The 20,069-nt window shown below is 37.1% G+C and overlaps 1 protein-coding gene across 1 annotated transcript; it reads left to right on the top strand.

Moving 5' to 3' along the window:
• Positions 1-3,441: 3,441 nt before the first annotated feature.
• LOC141900050 (serine/threonine-protein phosphatase 4 regulatory subunit 4-like) lies at positions 3,442-19,989 on the top strand. Its single transcript, XM_074786760.1, has 22 exons — positions 3,442-5,064; positions 6,316-6,463; positions 9,591-9,664; positions 11,369-11,475; positions 12,521-12,628; positions 13,320-13,441; positions 14,231-14,353; positions 14,451-14,572; positions 14,661-14,744; positions 14,972-15,091; positions 15,173-15,250; positions 15,323-15,406; positions 15,492-15,671; positions 15,754-15,859; positions 16,156-16,490; positions 16,582-16,762; positions 16,855-16,968; positions 17,068-17,206; positions 17,352-17,363; positions 17,803-17,882; positions 17,997-18,123; positions 18,488-19,989. Exons 1-22 carry the CDS (start codon positions 4,585-4,587, stop codon positions 18,510-18,512), a joined length of 2,949 nt encoding a protein of 982 aa, XP_074642861.1. The 5' UTR covers positions 3,442-4,584; the 3' UTR covers positions 18,513-19,989.
• Positions 19,990-20,069: the final 80 nt, after the last annotated feature.

Here is a 20,069-nt window from a genome sequence, read left to right as displayed (position 1 = left end):
TGAATAAAAAATAAAAACACCTTGTAGTTCCTTCCGATCGTCCAGTGTCCTACTCAGAAAAAAGTTTCCTTTGCAAAACTCATCTAAATTTCAACTCGGCTTCGTGTAAGTAGCATAGATCGCAATAAAACACATTAGAAAACAATAACATTAAAAGAAAACTGCATAGAAAATCAGTGTTTGAAAATAGCACGGGCAGGATTTGAATCTTTACTCCTCGGCACCAGTCGCTAATCGAAGTTGCCAACAGTAGAGCATAAGCGACAGGTGACTTTTTGGTCACTTGCAGTTGGTAGATGCGCTCATGTCACTACAACTGGCCAAGTCAGTCCCTTGGAATCCAGTTGCTGTTCGTAGGCTCTGCCGCAAAAAAAGTAGAAAAATAGTAATAGTATTTTCTGGTATATTGCTGCGTTTGAATGAAAGCTACGAACTGATTACCAAGAGACAGTTCAATATAAAGTGTAGATATGAAGCCATCGATGTCATCGTCAAGCAACAAGTTTTATCATAGAAATAGGTACGAGTGCTTTTTACTAATGTACCACTCGTATATACACAGTGCTAATATTCGGCCCCTTGACATTCACTGAGAAATTGACATATAAGTAGCTTCGCCGTCGTGACAAATAAACTCGTTAATTCCACTTATTACAGTTTCCGCTTGAGCTATTGTCCATTAGCAGTATTATTTGCGAAAAATTATCTCCAGATAGCAACATACGCTATGTGTTTCAGCGGTATTTGCCAATAATTGGCGGATTTTCGTGAAACGTGAAATGCTGTTTGTCTGTCATATATGTATCCGTCGTTCAGATCCTCGGTATCTGAATCTTCATCTGAATGAATCATCGCTAGAAGCTGGAATGTAATTTAGATCATTTTCACCATATATTCATGTTACTAGATAATATTGAAAGTCCTGTATTGGGAGGCACAATTAAATGAAATTAATGAGTGGTTAAATTTGAATTGGAAATCTGAATTCGTATAGAGCGAAAGGTTGAGATCTTTTTCGTTTGCGATTTGACTTCTTTATGCTGTTGACTGCTGAGATTTGTGGGGGTTAGATAGGTCTACTGAATGATGAATGGAAAACCAATTTGTGGTTTGGATTTCTGATAAATCATGGTTTTTATGCTCCCACGAGTTTCAGGATTGTAAAACACAGCCGTACAGCGATGTTCGTGGTTTTCTCATCCCGGTACCGGTATATATTCGTGTGTCTGTTCTTTAACAGTCTGTTTCAGCATTTTCTTTTCTTCTCGTTTCATGCTGTTTTGCTTTGCTTTCGGTAATTTTTGTTGTAGCATAACAAACTTGCATAGGAGTACACTGTATTTTGCATCATACATCAACCATTTCACGACCTATGTGAAAATATGTTAACTAGTTATCGAATTATATTTTTAGTCAACTCATTGCAATTTCTATTCGTTTGAAAATTGCTACCATTTTTGGGGCAATTGAGTTTTATGATATATTGTTCACACTGTTATAACCTCTTCGAAGTTTACTAAGGTATTTGTGTTTGATTATTGATAACGTGCGTGGACAGATTACACGTTGAATGTTTGTTACATTTCGTACTCAAAAGTAAATATATATGAAAAACGTGAAAATAAGAATTCATTGTATCGAAAATGTCCAGTGGATATGCCGTATAATTCAATTAGATTAAAGTCTCAGACTCTATAGATGTATGTTTGATTAGGTTTACACGTCTGCGGATAATGGAAATGCAAACCCGCTGTTACCTAGCTTTACCACCTGGCTAAATCAGCCCGATATATATATAGTTACCAAGTATTTCCAAGTTATTGCTGATTACAGCTTTTTGATCATCATATCACGTAGTTTGTTGAATCATGTTCGGCTTAGTTTTTTCTGTACATTCTCCCCTCGGCTTGCCTGTGCAGTAGGAATACTTTTAAGATCTGGATTTTTTATTGCCTTCTTCAAAGGTAAGAGCCGATACAGGCTGTGTTCCCTTTATTCTGGTGATTCTCAGTTTTGAAAGGCTGCCGGTATTCGGGAAATAATGGTATAGAAAGTGTCAACTGCAGGATCAACAGAAGGGTAACTCAATACCGATCTCCTCTGAGAGACGAGACAAAATATAATCTTCTAGACGACATTTTCGATATACGACCATGATCAAACGACCGAACATAATCTGTACGGTTCATGATAAATTGAAAAATACGGAGTCAAAGGCTTTGTATTTTGTAGAGGTCGTTTGCCTCCGCGATCGTCGTTTGCCTCTGTGAGATTATTTGCAGTTGTCTCAGTAACCTGACCTTTCAAAATGATGTCTGGCTGGGGATAAGATATCCACCCTCTTCTCGTTCCTCCATTTCTTGATATCGGGTAGGTGTTAGTTGAGATTGCTGATTCTATCGCACATATATATGGATATATATAAAAGATAATGATGATGTGAATGATGCTGATAGTAGGGGAATGACCGGCATTTTGATTACTTGTCTGTACAGACGACAGCATGTAAGATTATTAAGTCAGTTGCGCGGAGTAAACTGTGTAATTTCGACAGATCGACAAAGCCCTGTTGATTCTGTATTGATCCATCCCGCGTGTCGGATCTGCGTCGAATTCCGGTGTACATTTGCTGGAGACTCATTGACACAGAGATAATGACATATCTTAAAAATACCAGAATTTTATATCCGCGCTTTATATCCACTTTGGTACCATTCCGTATGAAGTTTTATGTATCCGGGCCTTGGGGAGATTCAATCAGTTTTCCATATATACATGTACATCATATGTTCCTTTACGAATAATTTTAGTTATAGCATCAATTGTTGAATTGATAAAACAGTAAAACGCTCCAGTAGACCCCACCTTTACTGTATGAAAAATGTCAAATTATGATGAAAACGTTTTCATGGAAATCACTTTCAATTTATTTGAGGTGTAGGCATCGGGAAAATGGCATCTAGATCCATATTGATTCCTATTGTGTCTGATGACGTTTCTTATATGTTTTGTATCATACACATGTAGTGCCTAGGGTGTAAAAAGACGCGTAAACAATCTAAGAATTACCATTTTCCTACATAAGTGAAAAAAAAAACAAATGTTTGCTGATTGAAGTTTTATCGCTTTCTTCGAAAAGCGTATTTCTCATTGGGTTTATAAATACGAAATGGGTGTAAATATAGACGTTTCATGTCAGAACTTTCCATCAAGTCACTGTCAGTGTCATTCACTTCTAACTGATCATGTGCATGTACATCGAGTTCAGCGGAAAATAAAGAAATCTATCTTTCGGTGCCAACTTGGCAAGTGAGAAAGGGCTGTATCATTGGTTGATCGACACATCTGGAACACAGAATACATGTATATTATCTTGCATACCTGTGCAGTGTTGGCTGATTATAAAATCAAAAGTGGTGTTCGTTCACTCGCTCACATACACTGAGCAAGTATTATACTATTTCTTGTGACTATGATTCATGCAGGTTTTCTATAGTCTAGCGTGGATTTTCTTCGCGGGAGGAGAATAGGTGTTGTACTGAGCAGATCCATCGAGAGCAAGCAGTCTTTTAAGGATCAACTTTTCATCTCGATAAATCGGTCATTTGACCATTGATGGATATACAAATTAGTTTCGTTATTCAATGTGTCTGGCTTTGACAATTCTGCCAAATATATCAACTTTGTGGTGGGTTTTCGAATACGGTCTTAGATCTCTGAGTGTGGATGTTGTTATTGTTAACTGTACTTTCATATGTTGAAGAGCACAGCAGTCGATAGTTGACAACAAAAGTTCAACGATTTCGACTTGATAGAGGAGAGGGCACTACGACTTTTGATAGAGGACACACCGGAGTGGAATGACTCAGCACCCGTGGTAACAAGAACCGACTTGCGGTGGATTACGCATGATTCTATTTTCAAATGAAAAGAATTCATATCATAAAAAAGACGTTTTCGGTTGTCGAGAGGGTTCGCAGGCCCTGGAAAAAACAACTGTAGATCAACAGACACGCGCTCGCACATGCACGCACAAAGTGTCTGGCAACTAAAACATTTGCAGGTAGAATATGCGACTGAAGTGTGGACTATGAATGGACCAAATGCATTGAAAAGGACCTGTGATATTCAACAGCTGTTACCCGGTTTGGTATAAGCATGTTACACATAACTGCCTTGGTCAACATCAGGTTTGATACAGGGGGGTTTTAGGAGAATTGAATTTAATTGGTAAATTTCTGTGTAATTCAATACTTATACAGCAAGAATCTATGTAGCACAACAGTGTGTAGCCTGCCTATATGGTTTGAATAGTGACACATGAACCTTCAGGAATCTTAATACTCAGAATTAGGACTTGCGCGTGGTTTACTCAATTTCCTGAAAGTGTGACCGAAGTGACCTAAATCATCAATTCATTCAGTCGGTTTGTAGTAGTTCATATTTACTACATCAGCAGTAGTATCATTAGATATTCTGTTTCATGCGGGTATTAATTATGTTCTGTACATGTATGGATAGCTGGATTTTGTGACCGGATAAAGAAAACTGGATTTTCTCGCGACAAAGGATTTATGATTCGAGATGTTTCGCGGATGTACGGCAATAATGCATCGTTATCAGATGCCTGTCCTCGCTGAGGAGGACGTAGAGGATGATTCAGGATCGTCATCTTCATCGGAGCGAGAAAAAGAGAACCGAATACCGGCGGATTCGAGTAATGTTGTCGGGAAACATTCGGCCGTAATGGAGGAGGAAAAAACGCCGCGTAAAAACATGCGTAGTCGGTTTTCTCACCGAGTCGCGTATTACAGTGAAATTTATAACGAGAATCGACCTGTGGCGAGTGAGTTCGGAGGACTAGATAATCAGGTTTCGTATCGGGATCAAGAAAATCGATATTACGACGATGAATTGACGAGACACGAATCGAGTTCGTTTTACGTTTACGAACCGGACGTTCGCCCGCGTACTCCAGCGCTGGAGCACAGCGCAGGATCCGACGATGCTGACACGTACAATATTGAAACCCGCGAAAGATCTCCACCACCCCCGCAATTCTGGGTAGGTAAAGATGGAAAGTTACGGATTGCTTAAGAAAGATGATTATAGACTGGCACTTAATAACATCGTTTATTCAACTGAAAATCCCATTGTCTATCTTTCAACCAAATAAAGTCGTAATAGGAAAGTTTTCATGATTAGACACAAACTCAAGTTCTATTACGGGTTCACTATTTCATTACAACATGACTGAGTTTTGTGCCTTATTAGGACTATAAGCGTCTGGAAGTTTTTTTGTACATCGGCATAATTTTCTACGTCATTGTTGATACTGTGATAATAGAACATGATTATATCGGTTTAGACAGCTGATAAACATCAGCTTTTATTATATTGAAAATCAACATTGTCCATATACTTAAAACGTATAGGCACGTCCGGACGATTGGTATAATTTTGTCTGCCTGGCAGCTATCTTAGATTATTCTGAATTTCGTTCCATAAAAAGGATCATCTATCTGGTTTCATCGATGAAATTGCCAGCGTGTTTTTCAAAATATGCATCCGTATATTTAAATAATCATTGAATTATTGATATATTGATTGAATTGTAAGAACAGCTGTCTATCCAATAATATTGTTGTAATCTGTGCAACAGTATGCGTTATACATCAATATTATTAAGGTGGGACATCGATGACTTCACATTTCGTAATTTTTTGCGACTATTTTCGCATATTTTGCAACAGTTTTCATCATTTCGCTTAGAATGGTTGCCGAGGTAAGCCGTCTTTTGTATTGAATTCTAGAGTGTTTGTAGGAAAGTTACAATCTTTTTTCCAAGGTTAGCTCTGATAACTAGTGCTTACAACGTGTGTTTTGGTGGCTATGTATAGCCTACAAAAATTATCTATTTCTGATTTCTTTTTTGGTCTGGTCTTCGTAGCTTTTCATTTTCGAATTATGTCAATCAACAATGAATTAAGTTACACATAATTTCGAAATGCAAAAACTGTTGGTGAGAAAGCTTAGACATTTATCAGTGAACAAACGTGATCTGGGATTGCTCGAAGTTAGTAACGACCTTTAACTTATAATCGGTGATTGAAAAATTAGCAACATTCCTAGACGGAGTTCAGAATGTATCATGTTTTGTTATGTTTATATATCATTTACAGGCGCGGTGGGTGCTGTCTGAAAAACTGTTATATACCTAATTTTCTTTCCCTCTTTTCCATAGACATTTTGTCCGCTTTTCTGCCTTATTTGCTGCAATAACGATATTAATGATTATTTCGTGTATCATTTCAGGAGGTGCTGCACTTGGCCCAGGCTGAAATGCAAATCGCTGCAAGCAGCGCGTTCTTGCAGATATTACAAAACGACCTCGTGCCGATACAGAACTACACGACAACTTTCCTCGAAACTATTTTAAACAGCGTCGACAGCGGAGACCCTGGTAAGTTGTATTCCACTCGCCGGTCACCAGTCCCTGATATCGACTTTATGGGAATTGAAGTGAACCGATCCTGGAGTTTAAACTAGTAGGAAGGTATAGAAGCCCGCGTTGTTTGTTTTGCAGACATCATTATTGTGGATTCCGCCTCGTAGACAAAGATCGATACTTTCAATTTTCGATATTTGCATCTGATCTATTGAGAATGTCACTGTTATGGCTCACTGACCATTTCGAAGGTTGATTTGGTTAGGAACATAATTTCTGAAACTGGCTTCGTGCTCAATTGATCACGCTCCTATATCCGAGGACGCAACATTTTTAAATCCTAATTTTTATCTGAGTTTGGATCGAGCGAACGTTGATGAACGGCGATACTGTCAAATTTCTGCCGCAGTCCCATGGGAAAAGTGAATTATGGGATGAGAGAGTGGCGGTGATGTATCGGCTGAGATAAAATATCAATAATAAACCGTGTTCGATATTATTAGATTTACTTATATTCAGTCTGTATGTCGAGAGAATAGGATTTCGTTTTTAGTTAACCTTCCTATTGTCAAGGTAAACCACTTTGCCCAATTTATTGAACATATCCATTATTTTTTTGGCCCAATCATTTTGTTGAAGAGAGAACAATTGGAATTTGTTTTTCACCTAGTGGATGACAATACTCGAGATAATGACCATATCAACCAGCTTGATCTAGAAAATCGTCGCGATCACACGGAGACGATTTCGCACGGGCCAAATTGGCACGCAACAGGCCCTGTTCAAATTTGGCCCGTTCCTGATTAGAGAGCGCGTTCGCACGTAAATCACTCACTCGATACTAAACAATTCACAGGCAATAATTTGCCCCATGATAAAACTTGGTTCGGGCATGGTACAACGTCAGGTGTCAGCCATTTGGCACTAGTGTGAACAGTTGTTCCGGGCTATTATATCCTATGGATGGTAAGACCATTCCCAGCTCAACTTTTCAAACGCAACATTTTCGTTTGGTTCATTTATAAATAGATGTCTTCAGTCTGAATTCTAACCAAGACAATTATCGACTTGTTCAGTTGTACAACCGCAAACAAAAGCTTGTTTATGAACAAATGCCACTACAAAAGGTCACCTGTTGCCTGGAATAAGTCGCTTTCTGGCAGCTCATATTGCTTTCCGCTGTCAACATTAATCAGTTTGGTTCAGCGTCCAGGCCACCACTTCGATTGGTTTACATGGGCCATTCAATATGGCTCTGAGAATGAATAAAAAAATCGCTTTCTGCGTTTAATATCCTGTAGGGAATTCTGTCGTAGTGTGCTCTGACATCGAATCGTTACATTCCAATGTTTTACACGTTCATTCGACATTCTCATGATCTTTTCATGAAGACGGAAAAGTTTCTTTGTCGTCGAAACTGACACTAATGCAGTAATTGAGTAACGTCTGAAAAATTAAAAATTGAAATGTTAGAATGCCTTGAGGCTAGCTTATGTCGGGCTGCAACGCGACAGATACCGCCGCAACTCCTGATCTCCTGCTTGTTGCTTCCCAGCTCATTTATATCAATCACTGACGACTGAACCGTCCTATAGATGCTCATATTTCCAATTAAAATGGCCTAATGACATCGAACAAAGGGGACAGCTCATGTCAAAAATCACTACTAACTGATTATTTCCAATTGATTGTGTTCGGTGTGAAAAAAGCAGAGCCAACTTTGGAACAATTTGGGAATCAGAAATGTGTCAGTTTGATTTGTTTTGGGCTTAAAAAGTTTAATTGGTTTTGTACTTAAGAAGTTAATGAATATATTCTGATGCACTGAGCACTAGCAACAACTTTGAATCATATTGGAATGTTGATTTAGCGGCAAGCAATAATGCAATCAGCATGAATGTTATAAATGTATCTTTGTGTTGATTATATCGACGATGGCCTGTTTTCTGCAGCTCTATAAAAATAGAAGAAAATCTAATAATATGAACAGTTACTACTTATAGTTGAATGACTAAGTTTATGTGAAAACTTATCATTGCATCCAGGGTCTTTCGATGATAATGTTCCAGATTCCTGACTTGTTTTTCACCTGGATAACATTTCAAGATCGAGATCAATTGCATCGCTCTATGGATTCGGAATCTTGAAATCATTTCAGTTGCTAATATCATCGAGGGTTACTTTGTAATAATTCATTGCTGAAAGGCTGGTTCTATATTTAACTGTTCGTTTTCTATGAGAAAATTGTATCAAGACACTTCCTATTTTGATCGGGATAAAAAGTCTGATTACGCAACAGAAATCCCACAATGATTTCTCCAAAGATATAAAGTTCATGATTAGAAGTGTACTTGAGCAACATTTCGGCTAAAGACTATTAGCCATCATCAGGCATGTCAGTACGCCTGATGATGGCTAATGAATTATTGTGGGATTCCTCTTGTATATTCATCTTACATGGATATTGTGTATCGTACCGAGACCTATCATGCTTAGTTTGGAGGTTAATCGTAGTGATACCCGATAAAACTATTCTAATTGATTATAATTCGATAGTATTAGATTTTTGCGATGATTTCCTGTACTTGAGTCATCACTCCATAAAAGTAAATTATCATCATCATCATATTAATGAATATCGCCCTTGATGGAGACCTCGGTCTCTTGCGGTCATGGATGGAATTATCAAGGGTAATCATGTAATTGGTCGTTTTATGAATGGTATAACTATCATAATTGAACGTATGAGCAAATAATCCACCAGTCCCTATCCCATTGCTGGGGTATTTGGTGGCAGTCCATGCATGAAAGATTATTGTTCCTTATTTTGAAACCATTGACTTGCTGGGTATAACAATTATAGGTTTATGAATTAGGCTATTAACTATTCCTTCTCATTTGCAATTACATCTAAAATTGACTTCACTGTTTTATCTTGTTTACTTAGCTCGCTGTTGTAATTACTGTGTTATCACAGAATGTTTGCTTTTAATAAACTATTTTTTCAACGAAGCTCTAAAAAGGTTATTTGTTCCCATCGGCAACGTTGTACCTTTGATATTTCAAAAGCCATTTTGAAAATGACATAATGAGAATATTGTGTGATCTAATTTTGAAATTTTCCATCCTTTTATATTTGCAGAAGTGGCTGGAGCCTGGTTAGATACACTGCTTGATGTTATAGAATTATTACCTAAAGATATCATCAAGAGAGATGTGAGTCCTGAGAAATAACTAAAATCAACCCTTATAATTTCACTAACCGGATTATCAAAAACAATTTTATGTTTTTTCTTTTTTAATTTGCAACTTGGTCCAATTCTCGAGTAAAGAAAGATCTAGGTTTTGTTTAGAAATATGTAGACAGTTGTAGTATATGCAGGGTCTCATGGGTTCATGATCTTTTAGTCTTGTAAGCTGCAACATATCTTCTGATGTTGCTTGCTTCGCTGGCTTGTTACGTTTCATCTCACGAGAGACCCCTGAATATGTGTTCAGATGCCGTGATTTTATTTATTACCTGCTGCTGAAATGCTTAGTCATAGCCCCGACACACACACACACTAGCGGTGTGAGTTGATATTCATCGTAATGCCCATTTTAATTTCTTTCATGTCTCGCTTCATGAGATACCACCACGGGAAATGCTACAGATAAATTTAAAAAGACGATCATTAGCATTTCAGCCAGACGGACAGAACGGCGTATATTTTTTCGATCTCGGTGTTCCCCAGAACAGTTTTACAGGGCCAGCCACCCCTCTGAAAATCAGCCACCCCTTATGAAATATCTTCTGCCCTTCCCGGAATCGATGTCAAAATTCTATCAATGATGATAAGTGCTTCGAAATATAATGAGTGAATGTGAAAAATAGAAGATTCCACCAAAATTAAGCTTAAATTTTCTGTATTTTTTTGCGGGATTGTGAAGCCTTGCTACTTCAGCAGCCATGATGTCATTAACTTAATTATGAATGTAGCCCCTTTAACATACTGATTTTCGATCTATCTTGGTGGAACCATAGATCCTTTCTGTCAATTATTTTACTATAATCGGTTCAGTTTATTTGGGCACTTTGGAATGTGTATCTTATCTCGCTCATAATTCGCCGGTTTTCACTGAAACGGTTTCAAATATAGGAATTTGATTTTAACCGGTATATTGCATATTTACATAGGCTTTCGTATTATCTTAAATGCAAGCTCTTCTGTCAGAGCGTGGTTTGCGGCTTATAAACTATTCATAGCATCTTGCCGAGTTCAACTACGATATCATCAAGATTTGATTCGATTCGAATTATGAAGTGTAGTTAACGCCGAAGCCATCAAAATCAGATACAGATATGTGCGGATTTGTAGATATAGGCCTAAGCTATGTCTGTCATGAGAGCCGTGAGATATTATGATTGATAACCAATAGAACTTTCCAAAGGCTTTATCTCGACATGAATTTTGGTTTACATCTCATTTATATCTCCCCGGTGCCTAATGTGCCAACAATTTTCAACCTAGCATGCAACTCTTCAGCTCAAGGACACATGCGATCAAAACTCAAGACTAAGCTGCTAAGTTGATAAGTTGATTACAAAATTTTGCAAAATCTCGCAAAAGATCATCCTCTCACGGGGCCTTGAATAAGCTAGTTGACCGTGGTAAATGGTCGATTTCATCTGAAATTTCTAGGGAATTACTGGTCTAATCTTGTTTATTTGAGTAAATTCCCCATTGAATAAAAAGACTGAAAACTATTTTTATCAGATCCTGATCAATATACATATATCTTTAAAGCCCCACTGTTTCAAATAGATGAAGCATTCTGACGTTCAATATTGATTTTAGTCGATCCCGTGGTAAATTGATTAATATTTTCCCTTAAAACCTAGAAATTGTCAATAAAATGTTGGCGTGTATCTCATTTTAGGTGCTCTCAAAGGCTGTTGCGAAGGGTCAGCTGTCTCAGTCAGTGCAGTCCCGGTTATCTTGTTGTCGAATACTCGGAAAAATTGCCACGAAATTCGAACCATTTTTGTAAGTATTTGATTTTAGCGCTTTAGCCAAAAATGTTCTTGGATAGGCCGTTGGTGGTAGAGTTCTCACTGGTCTCGTATTTCTTATGTCTTCAGTTGTGCTCATTCCTTGCAGCTGATGCAGATGATGTTTTGAGTTATGAGATAATTCTTATCCGCATCATTAAAAGACTTAAAAGACGATTGAATGTTATAAAATTCAATGATGATGATGATGGATCATGCTTTGTTTGATAAAGGATATTAATCACTCGATGATATCAATTCAGCAATTCTGATAAATGCGTATTCCGTCACCATGGTATCTCTTTAATTACCTTAATGCTGAACTTTGCATTTCTTGATTCCTTTGTTTCTACCATTACATACAAAAGAATCCTAACCACGGCTTATGATATCTTTAGGGAAGATTTAGGGAAGCAAAATCTTTAAGAGCAATGGAGACTGTATAGTGTCTTGAGGGTACAAGCATTGATTCCTTGTGCTCGGTTAACTTTTCACTACTGAGTGGAAAAAATTGAATACAGCGCAAACATTGGTGGAATTTTAGGATCTTAACTCATCATTTCCTAGCCGAGGGCTTGTATCAAATCTGTCAGGACTAATCCTGTGTAAGAAGACTGAACGATTGGGGGGAATTTAGGTGTGGTGCTGGGAGGTAGGATAGCGGCACCTGCTTTATTTACGATTCAGACACCGCAACACTACTGGTTTACTTTTTTACTGTTTGTTTCCCGTTCAAAAAACACATGTATGCGGTTTGCCATAGCGCTGTGGAAGGTGTTGATTTGACTCACGTAGTTCTTGTTTTTAAATACGTCTTAGCAAATAAATGTTTTGAGAGTGAAGTGGAGAATTAGTGGCAGCCTTGTGGTATGAAAAAATATTGATGATTTTATAAAGCATTAAATTATGTCGGGTCATAAAAGTCACCGAATTTTGTCTTTTCGTGATTGCTAATGTTATCCACGATCGAAGGCGCATTGATATCGCTGATACGCGGGCGAGCATTATTAACATCGATCTGTTTGCAATTTGTCTTGTAGAATTAAGAAGGAAATCCTGCCTGTAGTTCAATCATTGTGCCAAGATGTTGATTATGAAGTACGAGGGTGTATGTGCCATCAGCTAGACTCGGTTGCGCGTGGACTCGGGTAAGACGAACATCCTTAGAAATACAATACATCTTTAAAGCCTGCCTGTGTCATCATTTTATGAAATTTTTTTCCCGTACCCTACAATGCTCCGATGACAATCATTTGAAAATTTGTTCATACAACAACTCGGATATTATGGCAGAAAGGCCCAACTTATTGGTTCAAAAACAACATTGTGGTTGTATTTGAACAGCCATTACGAGTGTGTTTGGTTTGTCGTAATAATGGAAGATGAAAGAATGGAGAAGCAGTTTTTGAGTGTGATATAGATGGCACCAAAAATACATAAAGAGGAGTATTTTTGATGGCACAGATAATATCAGCGATGTGCATTGCTGATTTTCATCTAAACCACTCTGAGAAGAAATGTGATACGTAAGCCAGTTGCCATTCTAAACATACTGGTTTCACTATAACTTGTACCTGTAATAGTTTTCTAACGAAAACAATTCTATAACAGAAAGTCGACTCAGGTATACACGAGCTGGAGATGATGCTGTTTACATTGTTAACTCTCCGTGAGCCAAAGATGTTCCAAAATTAGAATATATCTCCTGGACCGGAGAATAGATTTTTTAAAAGAAGAATCATGCTTAGATGTATTATCGATATTTTAAGGTTTTTTGCGAAGTTTGGACAGTTGTGAATTGATGATTTAATACGTGTATTTGTTCATCTCATTGAACAGCCTTGAAGCTACGAAAAGTGCAATATTGCCTGAACTGGTTGAACTGACGAATGATGAAGAAAGCCACGTACGACTAGCTGGCCTTGAAACTGTTGTAAATATCATTAGTCTTTTAGATCATGGTAAGTTTATTTTCTTCCAATATCTTTCATTTAGGATCGCCTCAGGTAGCTTAAGGATGATATATTATTAAAGGAATCGTATGGAAATGAAAGTAATAATAAGAACTGCTCATCAACTATTGATCATAAGACTTTCTATTCTTTCAACATATCAGTAGGGGCAGATCCAAGTGGGAGTCTTAAGCGGACACCCCTCCCCCTTATTTTTGCCAAGATAACATTTTCACAACCTGGCTTAAAATCCGTCGCCGATCGTTTTAATAGAAGTTATTCACTGCTATTTATCGAAATCTTCGGCAAACTACGATTTTCATACTTAGATTTATGACGTACTTACGAATGTACTTTACTCGGTATTGATTGAATTATCATCCGCCTACTCCAGTGAAATCTCTAGATAGATTTGACTCCATCAATAGTTAATAATCTCGTCAGGGAAAACCTCGCTCATCAATCTTCAGAAGTGACCCGAAAATATGTTGGTTCACTGACAGTAATTGGAGTTATCAGGGATCTTGTTATAGACACTTCTCACTTGTGTTATCATAGAAATTCAGTTACCTAACTACTGGGGTACTTAAGAACAGTTTAGATAATGTTCTAGACAATATTATAGTCTAGAACATTATCTAAACTGTTCTAGTACATTTTATTACATCTGAAATCTGCTATTTTTGTCTGCAATTTTCCGCCACCTGAGGTCTATAATTTCATGACTCTTCACGCAATTCATTATTCTAAAAAGTGGCGATTTTTTATCGTTCACAATGTTTGTATTGTTTCTTTTAGAAACCTGCACGAATACTATAGTGCCTCTTGTCTGCAAATTCTGTGATAACGCCATGGGTTCGGATGACATGACGATACCTGTAGTGGCTAAACAGCTTGGGAAACTTTGTCACGGTCTTTCTGGTGAGTGTTATTTTGGGTTTGTTAGAAAGAACTGAGGTAATAATTAATTGAAGGCACAACTGAATTCATAACTGTCTTGCATTTTCATTGTGTTCAGCGAATCTAACCGAAGACCAGCGGCAGACTTTTCTCACTATTTATAAAAGTTTATGCAAAATGGGTGTATCAGACAAGAAGAAACAAAAAGAAGAAGACGATAATTTGAATTCATCTGGAAAAGTAAGTATTAAGACCTGAAGCGCTCTCTCAGTGAGACAAACTTGGATAAAGGTGATTCATCATTATCGTATATTGTGATTTTTTTCAGATTGAAGAGTTTAATATTGGAAATCTGTTCAAAGATGAAGACAAACATGTGGAATGTAGAAAAAATGCTGCCTTTAATTTCCCAGTAAGTTTTCAATGAAGACCGAGGTATTATTTTAGTATTTTCTGTAACTAAACCCGTATAACATTATCTAATGTAAACGCATTAGAACTTATAAGCAAATAGTAATTCTAGATGTCAATATTATGTTTGAACCAATTGAACAAATTTGGAAGTCATCCAGAAATAGCATTTATAGATTTGTGATGTTTATGGTTTGCATTTATCGAGATTTCTTTATTTACATACAGGCTATGTTATTGTTTATTGGTCCCGGGAAATTCAAGGATGAACTTAGTCAACAATTTTCTTCTCTCTGCAATGATGCCCACGTGCTAGTCAGAAAAACTATAGCAAGTGGTTTCCACGAAGTAAGACACTCGAGATGGCAGCACTAACCGGTACTGCATTGGTTCTAAGGTTTTTGACTAAAATTTCAACATTTTTTTCAGGTGGCAAAACTGCTTGGTGACAATGTTTTATCCGTCCAACCTGATTTAGTTACTTTACTCAAGGATGATTCTATTGAGGTCCGTACTTAATTTATCTCTCTCATGATGAATTATTTGCTTCACATGTATCTTGATTTTCAATCGTTTCAGGTGCTGAAGGGGGTAGTTCCACATATCCCTGAGGTATCAAGATTACTTGTAAAAGCAATAACCAATGCAACGATAGATTGCAAGGTAACAAGAGGTTATTTCTATGAAAAAATCCTCCTGCATCGAGCTGTATCGAGATAGATCAGTAACTTTGTCCTTTTAATTTCAGAATATCCTAACTGACATCATTCCAGCCATCATCAATTGTGAAGCAGTCATTTCATCTTCGAACAACTGGCGTCTGCACGAGGAGCTGCTTGCAAATCTGTCATGTCTTCCGAAGATCTACACATCCGATCAAATCTACAACAAATTCATTCCATTATTTTGTAGGAAATTACACTCAACTGTAAGTAATAATGTATTTAGCATCTCTCTTTCTTGCTTGTTAGTTTATGTAGTAAGGTTGGTTGTATTTGCGTGTTTTACAGAGGGCATTACCTGTACGCCATGCTGCGTGTCGAACTTTACTGGTGTTGATTCGGTATAATCGTAAATCTGAACAACGGAATGAGCTGATCAATAAAATCATAGACGGTAAGTTATCCGCCAATAATATTTCATACATGATATGAAATGCCTTTGTCGTGGGCTGCTTGGTGGACTCCTTGCAGGGAAATGAGTACAAGACTTTAACTTTTGGTCTGAGATTATTTGTAGAGAAAACAAATTGTATCCTTGGTTTCCTGAAATTACTGGTAAACAACTGAAAAATCTGTTTCGCTGACATTTCGGATAGATTATGTCTCTCCATCTTCAGAGATTTATTCAAAATTTAAATTTTTGGGGATTTTATATTTACTGCAACTAGTGTTAATTCTCTGATATTGTAGAATGTTGCCACGGAAAAAGCTGCCATCAACGCAATCTGTTCATAGACATTTCTAAAATGGTTATCGATATATATTCGCGTACGTTTTTTAAGGAATATTTCTTCGAGCCCGTATTAGAACTGGCATCGGATCAGGTGCCAAATGTACGACTCAGACTGTGCAACATACTGCCTGTATTAAAACATTTACTAAAGTTGCCCGCTGACCGCGCGTTGTTACAACAGTTAGATTCGTGTGTGCGTAAAATACTGATCAATGAACGAGATAAAGATGTAAACCATACGATCACTCACGCTGTCGAAGAGATGGATCATATGCAAGTTCAACTTGAATCGGTGAGTTTGGAAATTTTTTACGATATCGATGCCAGTTGACATGAAGATGTATTCTTGTATTATCATCAAGCATAATGAAATCTATATCCAGTTGGCAAAAAGATCGATGAATGAGGATGACCTTGCTGATAAGAAAAAGGAAGAGGAAGAAAAGTTACTGCTCGAACAGGAGTTGAAGGAAAAGAAGGAGGAAGAGGCAAAGGCTTTAAAAGAGGCGAAGCGTAAAGATAACTTGAATAAAAAGGACACCAAAATACCTGGTATTAAAAAACGTAAGTTGTATTGCCCAGAACTGGGGAATTGGATCCTCAGATTGTACTGATAATTGAATTAATCAATTTTCTTGCTCTTTATCTTATTTTAGCCTCAAAAATTCCTGCTTTAGCCACTAAACAAGAACGATCTGGAAGCACAGGTTCAATTGGAAAAAAGTTGTCTACTGGTAGCGCAAACTCAGGTTCAAATATAAGCATCAGATGTATGTAAATCTACTTGAGAAGTGATGTTTACTATTATAGGTTTGTTTGTAGAATGGGTATGCCACAATTTATACTCTTACATCTTCACAATTCTGTAGCATCGACATCAAGCCAGACGAAAACATTGAAAAATGTGTCATCGAAGATCATTTCACCAACTGCGAGTGCTCATTCTACTGGCTCACCAAGATTAGGTCAGCGACTGACACCTGGTAACGGCTCTACATCACGAGACAGGTGAGAGGTTCTGCTTTTTGCCTATATAGTTACCTATGATGAAGATCTTTATCAACTTAGCTCATTAAGATATTATATTTGGATCCTCAGAGATTGTATGTTCACCCTTGAAATTACAGTTTCTGTTCTCTTTCCCATAATTCAGGTTGAACAAAAAGTGAGTAACTGGCCATATACGTATTTAGACCCCAGTTAGTCCCCGGATTGTTTGCTATGTTTATATGGCTGATACTTATAAACCTATTCAGCTATATTGTATATACCATTCATGTTGTTGTGCTATTATTTATTGCTTTAACGTTGACATAGTAATAATAGTAATAAGGCAGAAATTTCGAAATAGTATCTACTAATTGAAGTCTAATATGCAGCTGCTACGATATTACGAACTAATGCCAGTCTCACTGCATGACTGACTGTGACCTAAGGTACCCATTGTGAAGTGGTAGAACTGTATTATGTCATAAAAAAACAAATGCATGTATTCACTATACTATATTGTAGGGATTGTACATTGTAGGGGCTTGAAACCTCATCGAAATAGTATACAGTATTTACTTCAATAGTAATTGATAATTTCCTTGTGTATTTTCCAGACGAGGTTCCACAAGTAGTACAGGTTCAGCCGCACTCAGTGGTGGGGGTTCAAGGCGGTCATCTACCTCTTCGACTCACGGTAAGCAAATTTTGATGCTCATTGTGAAAGTAACACTGTAGGCCTAATTGAAAATGATTAGATCTCAGTTAAAAGAACTTTGTGCCTTAATCTGATTCATTTTATATATTTCAGATACTAGCAGCAGAAGGTCAAGTTTGACTGGATCAACTCTCAATCATGGGACTTCGTTACAGCGCAAATCTAGTACAGGTAGCACTCCAAATATTTCTCACTCTGTGGCTGCCACCACTATTCCGAAGTAAGACTTTTATCGAATTCCTTTGAGCATGCTGCATGTCATCGCTGATATCGATGTTGTAATCGAACCAATATATGTGGCAGTGTTTAAAGTGTCCAGTTTCTGAATAGATAACAGTTGCGGGTTCCACAGAAAATCTAAGAAGGTCCATTTTGTCTTTTGATATGTGTTACCTATTTAGCCCTTTTTAGGCCACTTTGGACTTTGGTCCCAGCAGGCTATTTGCATTCGCTCTTTGTCTGTCATCTATTTGTCTATGCTTTCAACGAAAATCTCATTAATAGTTGTCAATATTGTAATGTAAATTGATTTCGATGTCAAATAGGCTACAAGAAATATTGATTTCATTGTCTATGTTTTTCAGAAGGAAAGGGTCCCTCCCAAAATGAGCGATAACCCTATCGACCACTTTCACGTGTATTAAACCGGATGAAATTAGTTGTGATGCGCTGTTCTCACCTCTGAAGCTGTGATAATTCATCGACTTGGATGTATTAGTTGCCATGCCGATGTTATTAGCATTGATGGCTGAAACGAAGACAGTTTTATTGTTGTTATTACCGTTCAATGAAGGGCATTACCCGATTTTCTGTAAAAGCGTGGTGAATAATGACCATATCTAATTGAGATGTATCAAGAATTCTTTGAATTTTTGTTGGCTGACTTCTCAGTCTGTGCTTAGATTATCTAAGTGCCAAATCTTTAGGAAATCAACCATTCGATCCCATTTGATATTTGATTTCATCTTGATATTTTGTGTTTTGGGTGATTGCAATAGTATACCTATGCATCCAGTCAAAGTAAACGGTACTGGTGTTGTTGTCCTATGTTGAACTGTCTAAATTTCTTATTTCAAGAAATTTATGAAACTTGCTTCATGATTTTCGAATTACAACGCAGTCTCATTTGCTTGATTAGTTTTTCGCCACATCTTTGAAATTGAGTTACCAAAACATGACTTCTGCGGATTGATATTTCCAATCGTGGAAGAACTGCAAACACAGAAATCGACTTAAATGACGAAAAACTTGTCAAACTTGTCTGAAATCTCCTGTTAAACCTGTTAATTGATGTTCTCGTAATGGAACTAAGGGAACTGTAAACATGTATAGAATCATGAGAATCAAGACAAGTTCATATCTATATCTTTAGTTCAAGTAAACAAAGATATTTGAAAGTCTTCCCATGATTAACATGTACATTTCCTATCTCGTGTGGTTGGAGGTAGATTAATGATTCAAAAGTTACAAGTCAAGAGATTTGACTATTTATTAAGTGTTATTTTTGTATTCCTTATAAAGAGTTTTCTGCAGGGATTCTGTATATAGTTATTTATATTGGTTGTTGATTCAATTAAAAGGTATACATTTGAGCTGGCAAAACGACAACCGCTTTTTCTGCAAAGGCTTAGGTTGCAGTACATTTTGTTGTAATAGAGCTATTTTCATTGAGTTTTAATTCACTCATGAGTAAGACTTTTTCTCTCAAGATTTTGGGTTTTTTGTAGATTTTCAGCTCACTATGAAGCTGTCTCACAGGGGCCTGACACAAATTGCTTGACCTCAGTATCCAAGATACCTCATTGAAAAATTTGTATATTGTACCTAGGATACTGGAGTCAAAATATTTTTTTGCACCAGGCCCCTGTGTTTGAGCCTTTTACCTGCAATATTTGTTATTTTCAATTAGTTTTCAAAAGACATGCAAAGAATGTAGCATATGGTTTTCACACCAACATACATGTATTTCATTTCACAGGATGTTAATGAGATTGAGAAATTGTACATGTGAGTTATCAGTGTTTGATTGAATGCTCTTAGATGAAAATTGTACATAAAATAAACCTTATTGAAGAATAAATTAAACATCAATGATGTTTATGAAACCAACCTTCTTTGTCATGATTAATGTTTTGTTCAGCTCCAGAAAGAGGACAGACTTGCTCT

The sequence above is a fragment of the Tubulanus polymorphus genome, chromosome 1 (assembly GCF_964204645.1).
Source record: "Tubulanus polymorphus chromosome 1, tnTubPoly1.2, whole genome shotgun sequence".
Classification (NCBI taxonomy): domain Eukaryota; kingdom Metazoa; phylum Nemertea; class Palaeonemertea; order Tubulaniformes; family Tubulanidae; genus Tubulanus; species Tubulanus polymorphus.
Note: the sequence above shows the minus strand (reverse complement) of the source record. Positions and strands in the feature narration are given on the sequence as shown.

Bases quoted from the DNA above. Each gene is read 5' to 3' on its own strand.
- LOC141900050 (XM_074786760.1), top strand. From the start codon at position 4,585: ATGTTTCGCGGATGTACGGCAATAATGCATCGTTATCAGATGCCTGTC. The intron at 6,464-9,590 runs GTAAGTTGTATT...TTATATTTGCAG, and splicing joins CGTCGACAGCGGAGACCCTG to AAGTGGCTGGAGCCTGGTTA. The intron at 15,407-15,491 runs GTAACAAGAGGT...TTTTAATTTCAG, and splicing joins ATGCAACGATAGATTGCAAG to AATATCCTAACTGACATCAT.